General features: G+C 38.6%; 1 protein-coding gene and 1 long non-coding RNA gene across 2 annotated transcripts; both read left to right on the top strand.

Moving 5' to 3' along the window:
• The first annotated feature begins 1337 nt into the window (after positions 1 to 1337).
• LOC103326655 (ABC transporter C family member 3-like) lies at positions 1338 to 8842 on the top strand. The gene is made up of 10 exons (XM_089049374.1): positions 1338 to 3879; positions 4023 to 4109; positions 4206 to 4847; positions 4982 to 5146; positions 6908 to 7202; positions 7308 to 7522; positions 7600 to 7905; positions 8020 to 8083; positions 8186 to 8425; positions 8522 to 8842. The coding sequence occupies exons 1-10, from the start codon at positions 1486 to 1488 to the stop codon at positions 8629 to 8631; spliced, it is 4518 nt and encodes a 1505-aa protein (XP_088905500.1). The 5' UTR covers positions 1338 to 1485; the 3' UTR covers positions 8632 to 8842.
• A 9239-nt stretch (positions 8843 to 18081) lies between these two features.
• Positions 18082 to 19804, top strand: LOC148918995 (uncharacterized). Its single transcript, XR_016125444.1, has 2 exons — positions 18082 to 18588; positions 19562 to 19804. It is a non-coding gene; the product is annotated as an uncharacterized LOC148918995 (long non-coding RNA).
• Positions 19805 to 21153: the final 1349 nt, after the last annotated feature.

The raw sequence follows: 21153 nt of genomic DNA, 5'->3' as shown, positions 1-21153 counted from the left end.
TTTATCCAAGTTCAATTTCAAAATATCTCTCTTTTCTAACTTTAATATTTATTGTTATATGAAATTGAATAATTTGTTAATTTTCAAGTAAAAAAAAAAAAATTCAGTTGAGAATTGTATTAAATAATAACTTAAAATAATAATTTTTATAATCCGGTTCAAAACCGAACCGAAACCAGTTCAACCCGAATCAGACAGTTTTTGAAATTTTTTTTTTATTAAAATCGAACCGAACCAAACCAAATGAATAATACCGAATCGGTTCTAATTTGAGGCAAAAATCGATCCAACCCGAACCGCGCCCACTCCTAACCATGCCCAAACCTTAACTCCCCAAGTCACTTTGGCATCGCACATAAAATGATTGTTTTGTGATTACATTCCTGCCATGCCCGAACAATTTTACATAATAATTTCCCTAAAAAGGAAATATATACAGAATAATATTAATAATGGATTGGAATTTGGAATTTGGAATCTCGGAGTGTACCACTTCACATACTTGGTCAAAACATGTGTTGGGATTTAAAAGATGACAGTGAATTCTCTTTGAATTTTGAAGTTCTTGTCGAATGTTTTGTCCAATAGTGGGGAGGGTGTGATGTGGACTTGCCCACCGATAATACGCAGGCTTCTAGTTTTCTTATTTTCTTGCTGTGCACGCAAAACCATTTTCACCACACCACTTCACGTGGTGAGTCTTGCTCTTAGGGCCCTAATAGAGTTTGGTTGGTAGGATGAATACGGAAGAACTGTAAACTCAAACTTTAGCTGGTTGAATCTCTAATTTACCCGTCACACAAGTTGTAGAGCTGACTTGTGTAACCGGGATTTGCTTACTTTCCTCTTTAGCATACACAAATTTCAAAATTACTATCTTAATCAACTAACCTAACTCGCATATACTTTTTCTTGTTTATTTTTGTTTTTATTTTTACTTTTGTTGTTGTTGTTGTGTGTGTCAAAGTTGTAAATATTTTTGCTCACCACTTTAACCTAAAGTGTACCCTCACCACTCTTCTTAACATGTGACATGTGTCCATTAGCATAACTATAATTAATTCTTTACTTTGTATTTATGAAACTATGGTTATGTCAATAGACACGTTCAAATATTGAGAATGGTGATGAGAGCACACCTTGAGTTAAAGTGATGAGCAGAAATGCTCCCGTCAAAGTTGGATTCAAGTTCTCATTTCCCCACCACAGATAAAAATATCACATATAGAATCTCTTTAGTCAAAGACAACTATACATAATAATTTTCCTCGAACAGAAATATATACAGAATAATTTTGTTTAAATAGAGTAGTGCATGACCTGTTATTACATGTATATCTCCAGTAGGTTATTTGTTGGCCAGTGATCTTAACATTTCCATAATTCTGATGCAACTTATTTTTTTGTTCGAATTTTGAACCTACTTCTAAATTATAATTCTATGTTATATATATATAATCCCGTCTATTGAAGGTCCTTCAAATTATGGAGCTTTTTGATTCTTCAAAGCACGGTACTCTCTCAGCCTTCTTCTCACACTACTCATCATCATTCATAACGTATCCAGGTTCCGATTTTCTTCTCAAACCGGTTTTCATATGTGGGTTTTCTGGCTTATTACACCTAGTTTTGTTATTTGTGTTGCTCGTTTCTTGTGTGTGGAAGAAATTCAAGGTGGGTGATGGAGAGGGTCCAAAACAGAGGTTTGGGAGTATTCAAAGTTGGTATTATAAGCTAACTTTACTCTGTTGTCTTGGTGTTTCTGGGCTCAGTCTTGTTTTTTGTTTATTGAACTACTTCTATTGGCATAGAAATGATTGGTCTGAGGAAAAGCTAGTGATCCTTTTTGATTTAGCCATTAGAACACTTGCTTGGGGTGCTCTTTGTGTCTACTTGCATACCCAGTTCTCTAATTCTTCTGAATCAAAGTTCCCAAATTTATTGAGAGTTTGGTGGGTTTCCTACTTTTCAATCTCTTGCTATTCCCTTGTGATAGATATTCTTCTGTACAAGGAACACGTTTCCTTGCCCATTCTATCTTTTGTTTTTGATGTTGTCTGCGTCATCTCTGGTTTGTTCTTTATATATGTGGGGGTTTTTGGGAAGAAAGAGGGCAGAAATACCGTTCTTGAGGAACCCCTTTTGAATGGTAATGGTAATGCAGAGTCAAATAATTCCAAAGGGGGTACACCTGTTACCCCTTATTCAAATGCTGGATTTTTCAGCATCCTTACTTTATCTTGGATGGGTCCTCTAATTGCGCTTGGCAATAAGAAGACATTAGACCTTGAGGATGTTCCTGAACTATACAAGGGCGATAGTGTAGCTGGGTCCTTTCCAAATTTTAGAAATAAACTGGAGGCGGAGTGTGGTGTGGATGGCAGAGTTACCACATTTCATCTGGCGAAGGCATTGATATTCTCAGCCTGGAAAGAGGTTGGCTTGACTGGGTTGTATGCTATATTTTACACATTGGCTTCTTATGTCGGTCCATATCTAATCGACACATTTGTTCAATACCTCTATGGGCGGAGAAAGTTCAAAAATGAAGGCTATGCTTTGGTTTCTGCATTTATGGTTGCGAAGCTGGTGGAGTGCATCTGTCAAAGGCACTGGTTCTTTAAGGCACAACAGGCAGCAGTAAGAAGCCGAGCGGTACTTGTTACAGCGATCTATAATAAGGGTTTGACCCTGTCATGCCAGTCCAAGCAGGGCCACACTAGCGGTGAGATTATCAATTTTATGACTGTCGATGCTGAGAGGGTTGGTGACTTCCCTTTGTACATGCATGATCCATGGATGATCATTCCACAAGTTGGCTTGGCCCTAGTGATTTTGTACATAAATCTTGGTCTCGCAGCGATTGTAACTTTAGTTGCAACAATAGTTGTTATGTGGGTAAATGTTCCTTTGGGGTCCTTGCAGGAGAAGTTTCAGGAAAAGTTAATGGAGTCAAAAGACAAAAGGATGAAGGCAACATCTGAGATCTTGAGGAACATGAGGATTCTCAAGCTTCAAGCATGGGAGATGAAGTTTTTGTCTAAAATTAATGAGCTCAGGAAGACTGAGGCAGGATGGTTACGAAAGTTTGTTTACACATCTGCCATGACCACATTTGTTTTCTGGGGTGCTCCCACATTTGTGTCAGTGGTCACCTTCGTTGCTTGCATGCTACTGGGGATCCCACTTGAGTCGGGGAAGATCTTATCTGCACTTGCAACATTCAGGATTCTTCAAGAGCCTATCTACAGTCTTCCGGAAGCAATTTCAATGATAGTACAAGCTAAGGTATCCCTTGATAGAATTGCATCATTCCTTAGTCTTGATGACTTGCCGCCTGACGTTATAGAGAATCTTCCAAGAGGTAGTTCTGATACAGCAATTGAGATAGTCGATGGGAATTTCTCTTGGGCTTTATCATCCCCTAGTCCAACATTGAAGGATCTAAATTTCAAAGTGAGCCAAGGTATGAGGGTTGCTGTTTGTGGTACTGTTGGCTCAGGCAAGTCTAGCTTACTTTCTTGTATTCTGGGAGAAGTTCCGAAGATATCGGGGACTCTTAAAATGTGTGGGACAAAGGCCTATGTTTCTCAGTCACCATGGATACAGAGTGGCAAGATAGAGGAAAACATATTGTTTGGTCAAGAGATGGACAGAGAAAGATATGAGAGGGTGCTTGAAGCATGTTCATTAAAGAAGGACCTGGAAATTCTATCGTTTGGTGATCAGACAATTATAGGGGAGAGGGGAATCAATTTAAGTGGCGGGCAGAAGCAAAGAATACAAATTGCACGTGCTCTGTATCAAGACGCTGATATTTATCTGTTTGATGATCCTTTTAGCGCTGTTGATGCTCATACAGGATCACACCTTTTTAAGGTATTTCATTTCCGTCTTGCAGTGTGATTACATCTAGTTTAAATTGAGTATCCAAAATTATTTACAGCGTAGAATTATTGGCATATGCATCCGTAAAATTGACACTTCATTATTAATTTGTTTGCTTGATAATTGCACTACAGGAATGCTTGCTGGGTCTCTTGGGTTCAAAAACAGTAATCTATGTTACTCATCAAGTGGAGTTCTTACCTGCTGCAGACCTCATCTTGGTAAAAAATCCAGAGCTTTTCTTCGAATTTTAATTTATAAGATGTGTTATTATCTAGTTAAGTATCTGTCTGCTTAAACTTATTGTTTGTCATTAGGTCATGAAAGACGGAAGGATTACTCAAGCAGGAAAGTTCAATGACATTCTTAATTCAGGAACTGATTTTATGGAACTTGTGGGAGCACATGCGGAAGCTTTGTCCGTGCTTAATTCTGCAGAGGTGGAGCCAGTTGAAAAAATAAGCATTAGCAAAGAAGATGGAGAATTTGCTAGTACTAGTGGGGTTGTCCAAAACGTAGAAGACACTGATGGTCAAAATTCTAAAACAGATGATTTACCGAAAGGGCAGCTTGTCCAAGAAGAAGAGAGAGTGAAAGGTAGAGTTGGGTTGTCAGTCTACTGGAAGTATATCACGACAGCATATGGAGGTGCTCTTGTTCCGTTTATCTTGCTTGCACAGGTTCTCTTTCAGGTCCTTCAAATTGGAAGCAATTACTGGATGGCTTGGGCAACTCCTGTTTCAGAGGATGTGAAACCTGCTGTTGAAACTTCTACACTTCTAACTGTTTATGTTGCTTTGGCCGTTGGAAGTTCTTTTTGTATCCTCTTCAGATCCATGTTTCTTGCAACAGCTGGGTACAAGACAGCCACTCTACTCTTTAGTAAAATGCATTTATGCATTTTCCGTGCTCCCATGTCTTTTTTTGATGCCACTCCAAGTGGACGAATCCTAAACAGAGTAAGCAAAATATATTCAAAGAGAATTAGATGAGTTTTGTGTACTTTCCTTCTTTGCTTTAAACAGCTACCACTCCCTCTGCTGCTGTACTGAATGCAGTAATCTCATCAATGTAGCTAATTGATTTCTTGCAGGCTTCAACAGACCAAAATGTAGTGGACTTGAACATGCCCGGTCAAATTGGGAACCTTGCCAACTCAATGATCCAGCTTCTGGGAATTATTGCTGTGATGTCGCAAGTTGCATGGCAGGTTTTCATCATTTTTATCCCTGTGATTGCAATCTGTATCTGGTTACAGGTAACGCTTCTTTGTCCGACTGCTCTTATCTTGTACGCTGTATCAATACATGAATTTGCACATGAAATCTAACATGGAAATGTTAATGTCCCTTTAGTGTTAATTCTTCGTTGATCATGCGCTGTTGATGCTTGTTATTCATGCCTATACATGCCCTACCTTCTATTTGATGTGGAAGTGAGGAACTTGGCTTCCTTATTCACACTAAAGTTCACTAAGTTGATATATTAACATTTTCTTCAGCCTTTTTCTGCTACAGTTCTTAGAAACTTCTAAATTGACACAACATGGAAAATGATTGATGATTTGTACCACTTGGCAAAACCCAAGCGAAGGTATCATATAGCAGTGTAGCTCAGAAGTCCAAGTGTTGTATTCATAGAGAGCAGTGTCAAGAAAATAACAGAGTTGATATAGAACAATTAAGATTGAGAAATAGATTTATGCAAGATTTGATTTAAAGAAAATTCAATTGATTAAAACACTAAGACATTGGGGTTCCACTTTTAACATAAGCATGCAACTTTTATTAATTTGATCCACAAAACATTTTCCGTTGTAGTTGTTCAAAATAATTAAAGCTCTTTTTAATTTCCTTTAAGAGTATTCTAAGCATAAGTTGTACCATTGGCAGCAAACTATCCAAAAATAATCTTCATCGAAATTCTATCGATCTTAGTAATTATCTCATCTTTTAAAAGCATGAAAGTTTTTACTACACAATGGGAAAAACATGATTGAATCCATGAAATAGATTATCAAACATTCATCAATTAATTAAAAAGAAAAACTACAAATTCCATTTGAACAAACCTACAAATTCTCATTAAAGCTTAAGTTTGGATCAAACTAATAAAAATTACATACTCATATTAAAAGCTTTCCCCCTAGCTTTAGCTAGGGAGTTAGTTCCCCATAAAATAAAACTAAAACAGAAATTTAGAACTAGAAGAATTGGAGGAAGGAGATAGAGCTCAAGAGAAGATTGTGAGCTTGGTGTGTGTTTTGAAGCTTGAAGACTTCTCTATTTATAGGGCTAAGAGGGAGGAACATCATGATGAATTCCAACACCACTATTCCTATTTTAATACAATCCATAACTCCCAGTTCATCTTGTCTATGTTGGTGAGGTTGCCATAATTCCATTGTTGAATTCTTTTCTATTCTTTTCCCTTTTCTTGTGGCTTTCATCCTCTTTTTAGGTAAGATGCATTAAATTTGCTGTTGTTTGGAGTGGATGACACCTTACAAGCATGTGAATTCCATCTCTTCTTGTTTGCTTTCATCCCATACTTCTTTTCCTTTCTTCTTTAGGCATGGGTGAGCTACTTCATGCATTCTTTTGAATTCTTTTCTTCTTGTGCTAGTTGCACTTCTTCCTTCATCATCATTGCTTCATGGATATGTTGGAGTTCTTTAATTGGCCACTAGCATATTATCTTTTGATGGCACACTTCTTGGCATGCAAATTGAGTTGGTTTTCACAACACAAAAGCCTACATAGGAAGTCATTGATCAAAGTTAATAAAATGACATTAAACCAATTTGACCAAGTAAAAATATAAATGCATAAGATTATTTAATTACTCATTATAATTGTTTTGAAAGATAAATGTTCAGGGAAATAAACATGTATTATTGTAATATTATCAATTGACAATATGAATCCATATAAAAAACCTAACTCCTGTTACAGCCAGCAATCTATATGAACTATGTTAAATGTGAAGAAAGATTCTCAAAAAATTTATATTCATGCAGCAATACTACATATCTTCAGCAAGAGAACTAGCACGGTTGGTTGGAGTATGCAAAGCTCCAGTGATACAACATTTTGCCGAAACAATTTCAGGGTCGACAACTATTAGGAGCTTCGATCAAGAATCGAGATTTAGGGATACGAACATGAAACTGATGGATGGTTATGGTCGGCCTAAGTTTCATACTGCGGCTGCAATGGAATGGCTATGTTTTCGCTTGGATATGTTGTCATCTATCACTTTTGGGTGCTGTTTGGTTTTCTTGATCTCTATTCCAGCGGGGGTGATTGATCCAGGCAAGTGGTATTCATTTAGTGTGTTACTAATTATTCTTTTGAAAGCAAATGGTATGAATTCTCTAGATCTGTTTTCTTATTTGTTTTTGGTATTTTACTCTGAAGGTGTTGCGGGCTTAGCTGTCACATATGGACTTAATCTAAACACGTTACAAGTGTGGTTTATATGGAATCTTTGCAGAGTGGAGAACAGAATAATATCAGTGGAGAGATTACTACAGTATACTACCCTTCCCAGTGAGCCTCCTCTTGTAATAGAATCCAATCAGCCAGATCTTTCTTGGCCATTACGTGGAAAAGTTGACGTACATGATCTTCAGGTACTTGCTGTTCTGGTTTATTTCTTTCATAACATATAGGGTCATTCATGTGTGACTCAAATTTCATGTTCATATAGGTCCGGTATGCCCCACACATGCCGCTTGTGTTGCGAGGTATCACATGTAGCTTTCCTGGAGGAATGAAAACTGGGATTGTGGGTAGAACTGGCAGTGGTAAATCGACTCTCATACAGACCCTTTTCCGAATTGTGGATCCTGCTTCTGGCCAGATTTTGATAGATGGTATTGATATATCTTCAATTGGACTGCATGATCTAAGGTCTAGGCTGAGCATTATCCCTCAGGACCCAACCATGTTTGAAGGGACTGTAAGAAGCAATCTGGACCCACTTGAAGAGTACACAGATGAGCAAATTTGGGAGGTTGGTTGGTTTTACACTGATGAAAGGAAGCTTCTTCCTACTAAATGTTCTTCATTTATAGATTTGCAGTTCTAAATTCGTGGGACTAGTTAAAACATCTTTTGATTTTTTCAGGCCCTGGATAAATGTCAACTTGGAGATGAAGTTAGGAGTAAGGAAGGAAAGCTGGATTCTACAGGTTTGTTCTATGGCTACCCTAAGATCCAGGCTATATATGATGCACTAGATTCCATTTTACGTCATGGAAATTCTTTTTTTTATGTTCATATGGTTGCTGCAGTTTGTGAGAATGGAGAGAACTGGAGTATGGGTCAGAGGCAGTTGGTCTGCCTTGGCCGTGTGCTGCTCAAGAAAAGTAAGGTCTTGGTGCTTGACGAAGCTACAGCGTCGGTCGATACAGCTACAGACAATCTCATCCAGCAGACCCTTCGCCAACACTTTACTGACTGTACAGTCATCACTATTGCACATCGTATAACTTCTGTTCTTGATAGTGACATGGTTCTGCTTCTGAGTCATGGTTAGTACTGCCAAATGAATGCATTCAACTTCCTCTGGTTACCACTGAACCTCAAATTCTTTTTCATTTTTTAATGCATCTTTGTTCTTGTTGTAGGGCTTATTGAGGAATATGATTCTCCTGCAACATTGCTAGAGAACAAGTCGTCATCTTTTGCTCAGCTTGTGGCAGAGTACACTATGAGGTCGAATTCCAGTTTTGAGTAGTTTGACTGACAATGAAATTCCAAATCTTCTTTATGAACTACTCAACTGGTTAGCTGTTTTGAGAATGACGAAACATAAGCGGGGAGGTGCAAAGTGATAGAACCGGGTGATCAAGTTAAGGTTGCAGTGTATTTTAGTTTATGCTATATTCTGCTGCAAATATTGTATGCTATATTAGTGTTAAAGGTTGCATACATTCAAGTAATTTTGATATTCCAAAACCGTATACCAAGAAAATGCGTCGTAGACTATATTAGTGTTAAATATTCCAAAACCGTATCACAAAACACTTTGGTAAGACAAACCCACTGGTTACCTACACTAAAGAAGGGGACGACACTGTAGGAAACCCACCAAAGATTTTAATTTGAATAATTTTCCTACTGAATGATGATTCTCCTCTTGGAAATCTCCATTCCTCCACTAGATGATGAGAAATTCACAATTCTTTGGGTTAATGGGTGGACCATGTCATGAATCCATCCACACATAAATAAGGAGATTTCTTAATTTCACCCAAATTCTGAGAATCCCTTTATTTTGGTGTGCAAATGAGTAACTGAAATAAAAAATTTCTCCTGAATGTGGTATAAAAAACCTTTTTTGTTTGTTTTTGTTTTTGTTTTTTGTTTTGTTTTGGCAATACGGAACATAGATAGAAGACTGAATTAGGGTTTGGACTAATTAGGGGGTAGAGGGGAACCACCAATGACCATCCTGACCAAGCAACCAAAAACATAATATCAATTAATAGACAGACAAGAAAGCACAAGGAAGAATCAGATATGGGAATGTAAATTGCCTCTTCCAATAAACCATCTCTTGCATAAGACACAATGCTTGGAGAAAACCCATTAAACTCCATGTCTTTCAATACCTCCATTGCTTCCTTAGTCCTCCTAGACTTTCCATACACATCCAACAACGCATTATACGTAACCTTATCGGGTCTTGAAAAACCTCAGCTGCCTTCACATGCAAAGACCCGCAGCGATACCAAGTTATAAGTGTATTATAAGTATAAGAATCTGGGGCAATAGCACTCTTCATACACTCAACAAGCGCTCTAATCTTATTCCAAGGCATACCCATTTTCCCATATACATTCAAAATCACATTGTAAGTAATCAAAGTGGGCCTACAGCCCTCTTCCTCCATTTTCTTAAAAACAGTAATAGCCTCCCTATATCTCCCATTACTGGCACAAGCAGTAATCAAAGAAGTGTAAGGATAAACATCAAGCGCAAACCCATCCTTATGCAAACTCTGAAACAAAGAAGTTCTGCCCACTTTTGTTAGAATACTAAACCGCTCAAAATTGAATCACAATCTTCACGTTTCTTAACCCACTCAAACACATCTATTGCCAAGTCGAATTTCTTGTGAAATCCTAAACCTTTAACAATACCCAGGACGTCCAGAGACAAAGAGTCCAACCTAGAACCAAATTCATCTCTATGCAATTCAACTAAACCCAGAAGCTGCTCATCTATTTAGAAGAATCAAATTGTGGGTCGAGAAAGGAATGGAGGTTACGCTCACCTTGAGAGGAGAGGCGGTGGTGGGACCAGGGCTTGCCGAGGTTGGAGTCACGTATTAGGACCTAAGGGAGCTGCTAGAATGCGGAGGTTAATATGCAGAGCTTATTTGCGGGATGTTAACAACCGTTCAATTAAAATGAACGGTTCAGTTTCAAAATTGTAGTTTTATTACAACCGGGTTTAAATGACCCATAAGAAAAATCTCAACCAGCGAGTGACTTCAGTTTCACCCTTCGTCCTTCTCCCTTTTATCTCTCATCTCCTTCTCTCTATGCAACAGCCAACAACCTCACATCCATGATCCAGCACCCTCCTTCTACCTCCTCCCACCACCTAATTCTTCTCTTTCTCTCCCTTTGACATCCACGAAACTCAAGTTCCATATATGGGTTTGTTTTTTCTTCTTTTAACAGGACTGACATACACAAAATTGAATTTGATCTAGGTTGGGTATCAGGTGGGTGTGGGGTGGGATGGTCGTGGTGGAGGGGTGGCTAGCAGGCTAGGGTGGTTAGAATCGAGGGGGAGGGAGGGTAGAAAGGAGCAGGGGGAGGGGAATGAGCTGGGATGGATGAATTTTCTCCCCTTTTTTTCTAATATTTCTTTTCATTTTTTATTTACAAATTTTGATTTTTCACCAAATTTTACGAAGAAATATTCATGTATTGTTTCATAACTTATGATACATTTTAGATTAATTATTTCTCTATTTGGATTTCCCCCCATAATTCTATTTTTTTAAATAGAATTTCAAAAAGCATTCTTTCTGGGTTTGGGACAAGGTAATTTTCCAAGAGGTGCATATGGACCCAATACAAGTTGCTTTGGAAGATATCCGAAGGCATAAGAAGTAAGAGCAAAAGCATCATGTGATTCAATTTGGGTTGGGGCACTGGGTTGGGGAGGTGAGGAATGGAAGTATGGCTGTCTGGCAGATAGAGGGTTAGGAGGGGCTGGGGGTGTTGAATGCTTCTTGTTTTTTTTTTTATTAATATAATTTTTATTTATTATAATTTTTAAAATTTAGTTTTTTTTGGTATGTAATGCTTCTTCTTTCACTTTCACTTTCACTTTCGACAATGATGCTTTCTTTACCCTTTTTTTTTTTTTTTGTGAAAGATGTTTTCTTTACTAATTTCTAAATACACTATTAAATTAATAAATGAGCGGTTAATTCATATAGAATTAAAACTATGCTGGGTATTTGGGCCAATAAAATGGCAATAATACTTCAGTAATAATTCACTCAATGTTTTGTATGGATTGCTATGTATTTATTATGAATATTGGAAGTTATAGCATAGAAAAGTAATAATAAATTGAAGAGAACAACATGTAGCTTCGGAGATTGGTACATCATTAAGGTTTCTGAATGGTGTTCTTCCCGCATAGCTCCAAGTTTTTTTCTTATGATTTTTATTTTTTGAATGTTTTAAGGTAAACAAAAAAGTAATAGAAACTAAAGTTTTATAACATTAATTTGTTTATAAACAAACCAAAACCATACTTAAGTTTTATAACATTAATCTGTTTATAAACAAACCAAAACCATACTTGATTACCATGAATTCAAATCGGTTGAATTATGATTTTTAGAATTATAATATCGAAGACATTGTCGTAAGGAGCATGTAGCTTTTTTAGGGTATATTTTTAATTATAAGTGAAAATTATACTTTAGAGCTTTGGTGTACAGAGAATGTCACAAGGAGTTCCTAGGAATTTTCAGTGTATTTTTTGAATTTTTAATTAATTTATTATGAATTTTAGAAGTAAAATCAAGAAAATTAATATTAATTAGTATAGGGCAACATTGGCAACAGCTAAAGGTGGCGGCATCATTGTTTCCAAAAGGTGGTGTAACAGGACTGCGCCACATATCATTTTGATTACTTTTTGAAGTTTATCCTATAAAAAGAATTTTTAAAAAATTAAAATCAGAAAAATACACCGAAAATTGTGACAAATTCCTCACGACATCATCCTCGAATATGGAGGTCCAAAATTATGATTTCACATATTTTAGTACAAGGTAGTCGTTGGATCAAAGAACATGAGTGTTAAGTTACAAAACATCAACTAGTGTTTTATATTGTTTAGAAACAAATTTGAGTTTTCATTATCGCTTCACATTTTTATAAGTGAAAATTTTACTTTTATAGTTTGAGGGTATAAAGAATGTCACAAGGAGTTCTAATGTATTTTTTAGATTTTTAATTAATTAATTATGAATTTTATAAGTAAAATCAAGGAAAAATATTATTAAATAATATAGGGCGACACGTGGCATCAGCTAAAGGTGGTGCCGTCAATGTTTCCAACAGGTGGTGTACCACGATGGCTTCACATGTCATTTTGATTACTTTTTCTAATTTTATCTTTAAAAATAATTAAAAATCAGAAAAATACACCGAAAATTGCTACAAACTCCTCAAGACATCATCTTCGACTGTGAAGGTCTGAAATCATGATTTCACATATTTGAATTTAACGTAATCATTTTATTAAAGAACATGAATATTATGTTATAGGACATCAATTAGTGTTTTCAATTGCTTAGAAACAAAGTTGAGTTTTATTATCACTTGACATTTTTATAAATAAAAATTATACTTTTAGAACTTGACAACGTAGATAATGTCACAAGAAGTTCCTAGGAATTTTCGATGTATTTTTTGAATTTTGACTTAATTTATTATGAATTTTAGAAATTAAATCCAAGAAAAATACTATTAAATGGTATAGGTCGACAAATGGCAACGCTGAAGGTGGCGCAGTCAGTGTTTCCAACAGGTGGCATTCCCCGATTGTGCCACATGTCATTTTGATTACTTTTTTCAAGTTTATCTTTAAAAAATTATTTAAAAATAATTAAAAATCAGAAAAATACACCGAAAATTGATACAAACTCCTCACGACATCATCCTCAATTATGAAAGTCCAAAATCATGATTTCACATATTTGAGTTTAAGATAATCGTTGGATCAAACAACATGAGTGTTAAGTTATAGAACATCAACTAGTATTTCAGATTGTTTTGAAATAAAATTGAGTTTTAGTTATCATTTTATATTTTTATAATATAAAAATTATACTTTTAGAGATTGAGGGTGTATAGAATGTCAGAAGAGGTTCCTATAAATTTTTGATGTATTTAGATTTTTAATTAATTAATTATGAATTTTAGAAGTTAAATTAATGAAAAATAATATTAAATAGTATAAGGCGACACATGGCAGCAATTGAAGATGGCTCCATCAGTGTTTCCAACAGGTGGCGTCCCACGATTGCACCACATGTTGTTTTGGTTACTTTTTTCAAGTTTATCTTTAAAATTTCATAAAAAATAATTAAAATTAATTTTTAAAAAAATACACCAAAAATTGCTACAAACTCCCTATGACATTATCTTCGACTTTTAGTTCATGATAATTATTGTATCAAAGAACATGAATATTAGGTTATAAAACATCATCTAGTGTTTTAGATTGCTTAGAAACAAATTTGAGTTTTTATTATCAATTTACAGTTGTATAACTCAAAATTATACTTTTAGAGCTTGAAGGTGTAGAGAATGCCACAAAGAGTTTCTAAGAATTTTTGTTATATTTTTTGGATTTTTAATTAATTTATTATGAATTTTAGAAGTTAAATTCAAGATAAATAGTATTAAATCATACTGAGTGACACGTGGCAGCAGCTGAAGGTGCACCGTCAGGGTTTCCTCCAACACGTGGCATCCCGTGATTGGTCTATACCCTTTAATATTATTTTTATAGTATTTAACTTCTAAAATGCATAAAAATAAATTAAAAATCATAAAAATACACCGAAAATTGCTAAAAACTCGTCACGACATCATCCTCTATTATGGAGGTCCAAAATCATGATTTAACATATTGGAGTTTATGGTAATCGTTTGATCAAATAACTTGAGTGTTATGTTATGAAACATCAACTAGTGTTTTAGATTGGGGGAGGAGGAGGTCTGTCCCTCTTCTCTAAAAACCTAACACCCCCCTTTTTCTTCTCAGCGCCACAGCTCCATTGGGGAGGAGGAGGTTTATCCTCTTCTCCCTCCCCTCCCCCCACCCTTTTCTCCTTCTTTTCTGCTAGTTCTCAACTTCACCTGCCTTGGATTCTTTTGTGGGCCTGGTCTTATTTTGTGTTTGAGCCTGTTTGGCTGTGTTGGTGGCTGTCTCTAAGAGTTGGTAGCTTCCTCTGAGAATTGGTGGCTGTCTCTGAGAGTTATTTGCTTCTCCTGGTGACTGCTTAAGCCTTGTGCTCTGGGCTGAGATTATATGTCTCAAGCCGATTTTGTGTCCTCTTTTCTTCGCCAAACACTCCCTTCAACCAGATTTACTTCTCCCATAACATCCCCTCCTACCCATACTTTCTCCTTTTTCCAGATCTGGTTTCTCCATTGGGATATAGCAACTACTTCTCTAATCGGATTGTATATAGAGCTCTTGCTACGGTTCTAGCTCTGGTGCTTGCACCAATACTCTCCACTCCCTTGATTTCGATCCTTTGGCATATACCATGCTGGTGTTGTGATTGGTTGCTGTTTTCTTCTTGGTGTACAAGCGGACTTGGGTGTGAAGCAGAAAGTGACTTTTGGAGGAATGTTCTTGTGTTGATGTGCTTCTGGTTTTTGGGGAAATTTTGTTCTTGGCATAAGATATGTGGGTCTCTATGTGCAGCTATCCTGACTTGTGTGGAGGATGTGAATCCCCTCCTTTGTGGCCTTGTAGGTTGACATGGCCCTAAAAGAATATATCCTCTTCGCACATTATATTGTTCATTCACCGAATATTTGCATATTAGATGACGTACTCCTGGATCACCGTTCAAGATAGTTGATATTTGTATTTGATGATGACCCATCATTCTTTTTCTTAAAAAAAGACAACAAGGTCTTAATTTTCTTGGGGTTCTGATTGTGATCCGACATAATAAAGATAACCTATAAAATAAATAATATGTAGAAATGATTTTAATCAAACATTTCAACAAAAATACCAACACAGAAATCAAACATCTCAACAATACCAATAACAAATTAATGTATTTAATCAAACATACCAACACACAAATCAAACATCTCAACAATACCAACAACAAATTAAACATCTCAACAAAATTCCTAAAATAAAAAAACCCTAATTAATTTCAACAAAATCTCCAAATTATAAGTCATTCCGAATTAAACCCTATAACATTTTCTATTCAAATTAAAGATGCATAAGATAATTAAAAAGGAGAGAATGAGAAGAATACTTGTTGTTGCAAAGAACAGAAGTTGTTGGCTGCAAAGAAGTTGAGCGGAGTTCCTAGCAGTGGCCGCAGAGAGGAGTTGGGGCTGGCTGCAGGGAAGTTGCTTATGTCTGTTTTGCAGAGGAGGAGAAGAATTGAACAGGAGGATGGGATGATATGTTTGATAGGTTTGTATAGGTTTAATTTAAGTGGGCTAGACATATGTAGTGTAGGTTATATTTTTTTAACAAAAAATTTGTGGTGGGTTGTGAAGGAGCAGAGGGAGAGCTATTTGCTCCACCATTAGAGATAGAGTGAGAAAATTGGAGTTCAGCAACTGGGTGTGAGGCTTTGGTACTATAAACAACTTCTCTTCGCATGATTGGACAAAACCCCGCATGTTGGAACGATAATTTTTATGAATTAAATAGGGATGGCTGTCTACGTGGAAATTTATTAAAAGTGAGTGACAACAATAATAATTCATCCAGTAGGTGTTTAAAAGGAATAAAAGTCCTTTTGATGCAATGGTTGTACTTAGAGTGTTTGTATCAAACACTAAGACCAAAGAGTGATAGTTCACTCAATCTCAAACTCCTCAAAACTCATGGCCTATAAAAGAGTCATGCCTGTGATTAAAAAAGAGGGAAGGAGCAGAAAAGAGAATAGCTGCAGGAAGAAAAGAAAGTTAACAAGCATACTAGAGAAAGCAAAAGCCATCTCAAGGTAAAATCTTAGTTCTATGGCACAGTTTTCTTGTTTGCTCAGGACTCCAGGTTTCGATCAACCCAAGCGTCCCTGGCTATGATGATTTCTATCATCATAAAAATAGTCAGGGATCTCTCTAAGACTTGGCTCCGCTCAAATATTTCCAATGATGTTTTCAAACATCTAGTCCACAATCAACAGGAGATATTGTCTTTATGATGATTTCAATCATCATATATTCTATTCCAACAGGCAACTCTAATCAAATGCTTTCAAGGATGTGTCCAACCTCCAATTCAACATCAATTAGTGTGGATTGATTGTCATGGTGGGCAAACCACCAAGAAAATCAAAACTGGTGCACAACTCTCTTGGAAAGGCGTAGAAGAAATCCTAGAGTTCTCTAGGTTCCTCTTACTGTTGCACCATAATAGCCAAAATCATTCAATGATGTTCGTCATGAGATGGACAGCAAAATATATATATATATATATATATGAAACGTGTAAGCTGTGAATCCTTCTCGTACAAGTAATTGGGGGCCCAATGGGAGCTTGGACCCGTGTTGGGCTTGTAGGTATGGACTGCCTCCGCAGACAATCTACACACTTGAAAACGATATCAGAATTAAGGGCAAACTGGGGTTGATTCCAGTTTAACCCTCTCCGATGGTTAAGTCAGAAACTAATTTGAGTTTGAGGGAGAATGGATGTAAGGCTTTTATTACATGAAGAGTTATTACATTCACCTGTCTCTGGATGTAAGGCTTTTATTACATGAAGAGTTATTACATTCCCTTAGAGACAGGTGAGGGGTATTTATAGGAGGGAGAGAGATGGGCCACGATATTTTCAGAAGAGATCTTTTCCCTCCTCTGGGTTACATTTAATGTCCCATTTCAGATCACCATGCTAGGCAGAGGTCAGATGGTGAAGTGACATGTAACCAGGGATGTGAGGTGTATTAAATGATCCCTTTCCATCACCTGCCTGCTTATGTGGAGAACGATGGATAAAGCGACATCTGTTCAAGGATGGGACGTGTACTGAGCTAATCTCCTTGTTAAGCCAGGCTATGTATCGCAGGGATAAGGTTGATTGATTTGTCAGGGGCTGGGTTGTGTAACACCCCGACCCCGTTTATTTTCCTATTTAATTTAATTAAGGGAAAATATTAAATTACTCTTGGGTTAAGGGTAATTTTGGTCAAATTCTTCTCCGGGAAGATTTTGGGACCGTGAGTGGTGTGGTTGCGTAGGTGGTACTGAGACGAAACCGTAGACAAAGGCGGTAGGCCTGAATCGGAGATTTAACGAAGCTTTGGCGATCAAAACTTGTTCGGTGGCAGAACCGTAATTATTTCGAAGTGAGTTGGGGTAAAAATCAGATTTTTTACATTTACCTCACTTTCTTCTCTTCCTCCCGCGTCTTCTTCTTCTCCTTGCGATTCTCCCTCCCCGTCACTGTTCACCGATCGGAAACCACCACACAACCGCCACCTCCGACCACCCCGTCCGACGAGACCGGTCCCGTTCGAACCGCAGCCTCTCCCTCTCTCTTCCCGGCCAAGACAACCTCGAAACCTCGGGACTCGCCGGAAAATGCAGAATCGTGGCGAATCGCCTGGAACTTCCAGCCGCTCGATCTCTCACCTCCAGCCACCATTTCCGACGGGCAAGGTGAGGTTTCTCATCCTTTTTACGTGTTCTAGCTGATTTTGGGTTAGGATTGGATCGAAATTGAAGTTTGGAACCGAATTGGAAACCTAGGTTTTGGCCGGATTTCAATTTGAAATTCCGGCCACTTGCCGTCCGAATTGGATGTTGCCGTAGTTGAAAAAGTTGCTCCATTCTTCGAGTAGTATCTAGGATTGGAAGGGTGAGCGTTGGTTTGGAGATTTTCCGTCACCGGAAATCTCTCTACACACCGCGCCTGCCGGCGCGTGTGGCGGCGCGTGGGCAAGGTGGGTGAAGTTGTTTTTCGTCCTGTTGAGATCCTTAGGCTGCCACGAGTGCGTAGGATTTCGCGGATCTCAATTTGGATATCGTTTGACTATCGAACGGATTTCGCATATTGTGCGTTATCCGGGTTCGATAAGTTCTGACCGTTGGATCGTTTCCAAATTGAAGTATGTTGATTTAGGTACTCTTAGAAACCTGTAGGAATTCGCGGATCGTGAATTGGAGCCCCGGATGTTCCGATTCAATAATGTGAAGTTTAGGGAAATCGCGATCACCGTGCGATTGGGAAGCGAATTCCAATCTGTAACCGGACCTTAGGATATTCCTTTGGACGTGAGCGCACCGGGAACTTGGGGATTTAAGTATTTCCTTTCGTGAATTTCCGTTTTGGAAGTACGCATCGTTAATCAAGGATTTGTATCTTGGAATAGGTACTTCGGTTGATCACTCGCAGCAGGACCCTCACGGGGCCGGGCAGCTTGGGATTACTTGTGAGTGGACTTTGTTTTAAGCATATGCATGGTTTTTAATTATGAAAGTTTTGTGCATATACTTTAAATGATGGTGACTTTGATTTAATAAGTCTTTGGTTGATGATTTGAATATGGTTATATGTCTTGGCTATATATTATGAGTATAGACTTATATATTTGAGTACGATGATTATGTTGATATGGATTTTGGGATGGCTATCTATATTGTCTATGTATAGAGTATGAGAGGTTGTTGTGTGAGATTGTGGAAAGATAGGAGTTTGATGGATGGTGGTGAGATATGAGTATGGTAGGTGAGTACCATTCCCTAGTTACTAGGCTTCCCACACACGTCGTTGGCAGTGCCGGTGGGGTGGGAAGGCCATGAGATTACGGGTCTCACACATGGCGTTGGCAGTGCGGTGTGTGAGACACTTTCCATACGTGTCGTTGGCGGCGCATGAGGAGAGTATGTATATTGCTTGAATATCATCACACACGTCGTTGGCAGTGCCGGTGGGGTGATGATACTGTCTGCGCGCGTAGGACTTGATATGAGATTTGTGAGCTACACGTGTCGTTGGCAGTGCCGGCGTGTGAGCTATGGAGTTCCGTCCCGGTTGGACTACTCATCCCGGACGCTGGTTCGGTTCGAAAATCCTGCGTACCAGCCAACAATCCCCCGGTTGGATTGTCTCCCCGGTACATTAGTTTGGAGTGGAGTATATATACTATACTAGAGTCCTAGCTATATGTATATTTATATATGGGTATTTACGGGTTGTTGAGAGTTGCATATATTTTGGGAAATGAGTTATGAGCTTGGGTTGTGGAGATGTTTTGGACTTTGGGATTTTTGTGTTTGAGTTTTGCTTTCTGAATTGTGAAACTGCATGCTAGAGCATTATTTTTACATGGTGGGGTTACTATGTTGTTTTAAAGTGAAACTTTATTTCTGTCCACTCACATCTTTCTGTTTTGCGCCCCCCAGACAGTAGTTGCTCCTGAAGGCATTCGAGCAAGTCACGAGCTCCGAACTTGTCGTCTGTTAATAGGGTCTGTATAAATTCTTTCTACTCCCCTGTTTGTTGTAAACAAATTCTGTAGACGCTCTGTTATTGCCCACGTTAGGCTACTACTTGAGGCCGGAGGCCATTTTGTGTTGGATTGTAGTATGTTAAAAGCATGCTGGCAGTTGGATTGTATATTGATGTAAATTATTGCAGGTTGTTTATTGTTGGTTTGAGCATTTTACAGGGGAGACTCTGCCAAATTTTTGGTAGGATGTCTTGGGTGTTAGTAAGTGGGCCCGCATCGTATGATGTCGCACCTAAGACGGATCCGCCTCGGTTTGGGAAAATTCGGGCGGTCCTGTCAGCTTGGTATCGAGCATTAGGTTCATGTTCCTTCGACACTTGCACTTTTGCTGCATTGTTGATCTAATGATTCGATGGTTTCTTTGTGTAGAACCATGGCAACACGCCGACCGAGAACACGAGGTCGTGGTCAAAGATGGGGCCCAAATCCTCCACCACCATCTCCGTCACCACCTCCTTCACCTCCGGTTCCATCTCCTCCACCATCTCCACTGGGAGAGAATGCCCTGATTTGCGCCATGTCTTTGAGTCAATTCACCCGCACCATGACTACGCTGCGGAGGCGTAGTACTTGAAAGTTCGGAAATTAAAAGGGTGAAAGAGCTCGAGCCAAAGAGTTCATGGGTGGCCCAGATCCGCAGGCCGAGTCTTGGATTACCTTGATGTGGAGCGGATTTTTGAGGTAATCTGGAGTGTCTGATGAAGATAGGGTCCGTTTGGCTACCTTTACATTAAAGGGAATGCTTATCACCGGTGGAAAGCTGCAAAGAGGGCTATGGGAATCAATTTGTAATTACCAGGAGGAATTCCAAAGGATCTTTTCGATCGGGTTCTATCCACCTTCCTATCGCTATGCCAAAAAGACAGAGTTTTTGTATCTGAAGCAAGGATCAATGTCGGTGGCGAATATGAGCACAAGTTTAATGAATCGAGGTTTGCACCGGAATTAGTGGCCACCAAGAGGACCGTGCAGACGTTTTGAAGGTGGTCTATGGTGGGAGATTCATGCGTGGTTCTTGCTAGCACGTATCCCAACATGAGAGCTTTAGCTCAAGCTGCGACAGTATCTAGGACATGTGCCTTGGAGTGCGAGGAAACGGAGAGATGCGCAGGTTTGGGTGGCCAAGTCGAGTCCATCCAAGAGAGGAGGATCTAGTTCCAGCTCGCTAGTGGTGGATGGTCGGTGGGACGAGATCCGATTCGGTAGTGGAGATCCGGTACTCGTCAAAGCATGGACTCGCCATTTTGAGCGGAACTGCATCTAGCATGGCTAGGGCTCCCTCGAGCGGTGGTTGACATGTTACGATTGCGGGACGGTGGGGCATTTTGCAAAGGATTGCCCCATTCCATTCAAGGGTAAACCAAGCTGAGCGGCGGCCCAAGATATGCTATTTTTGTAGCGGGGCATACCAAGAGGTTTTGCCAGATTTACCTGATGTACGGTCGCGAGGATCGGAGCCCAGCAGAGGCAGGTACCATGGGTCGA

Source organism: Prunus mume, linkage group LG3 (assembly GCF_029339155.1).
Source record: "Prunus mume cultivar Tortuosa linkage group LG3, ASM2933915v1, whole genome shotgun sequence".
Taxonomy (NCBI): domain Eukaryota; kingdom Viridiplantae; phylum Streptophyta; class Magnoliopsida; order Rosales; family Rosaceae; genus Prunus; species Prunus mume.
The sequence above is the reverse complement of the archived record's forward strand: the minus strand, read 5'-3'. Positions and strand labels throughout refer to the sequence as shown.

What these genes read in the sequence shown, in the direction of transcription:
- LOC103326655 (XM_089049374.1), top strand. Translation starts at nt 1,486, where the DNA reads ATGGAGCTTTTTGATTCTTCAAAGCACGGTACTCTCTCAGCCTTCTTC. An exon ending in CAGGATCACACCTTTTTAAG is followed by an intron (nt 3,880 to 4,022) that starts GTATTTCATTTC and finishes ATTGCACTACAG; the next exon opens with GAATGCTTGCTGGGTCTCTT. An exon ending in AGGAAAGCTGGATTCTACAG is followed by an intron (nt 8,084 to 8,185) that starts GTTTGTTCTATG and finishes TGGTTGCTGCAG; the next exon opens with TTTGTGAGAATGGAGAGAAC.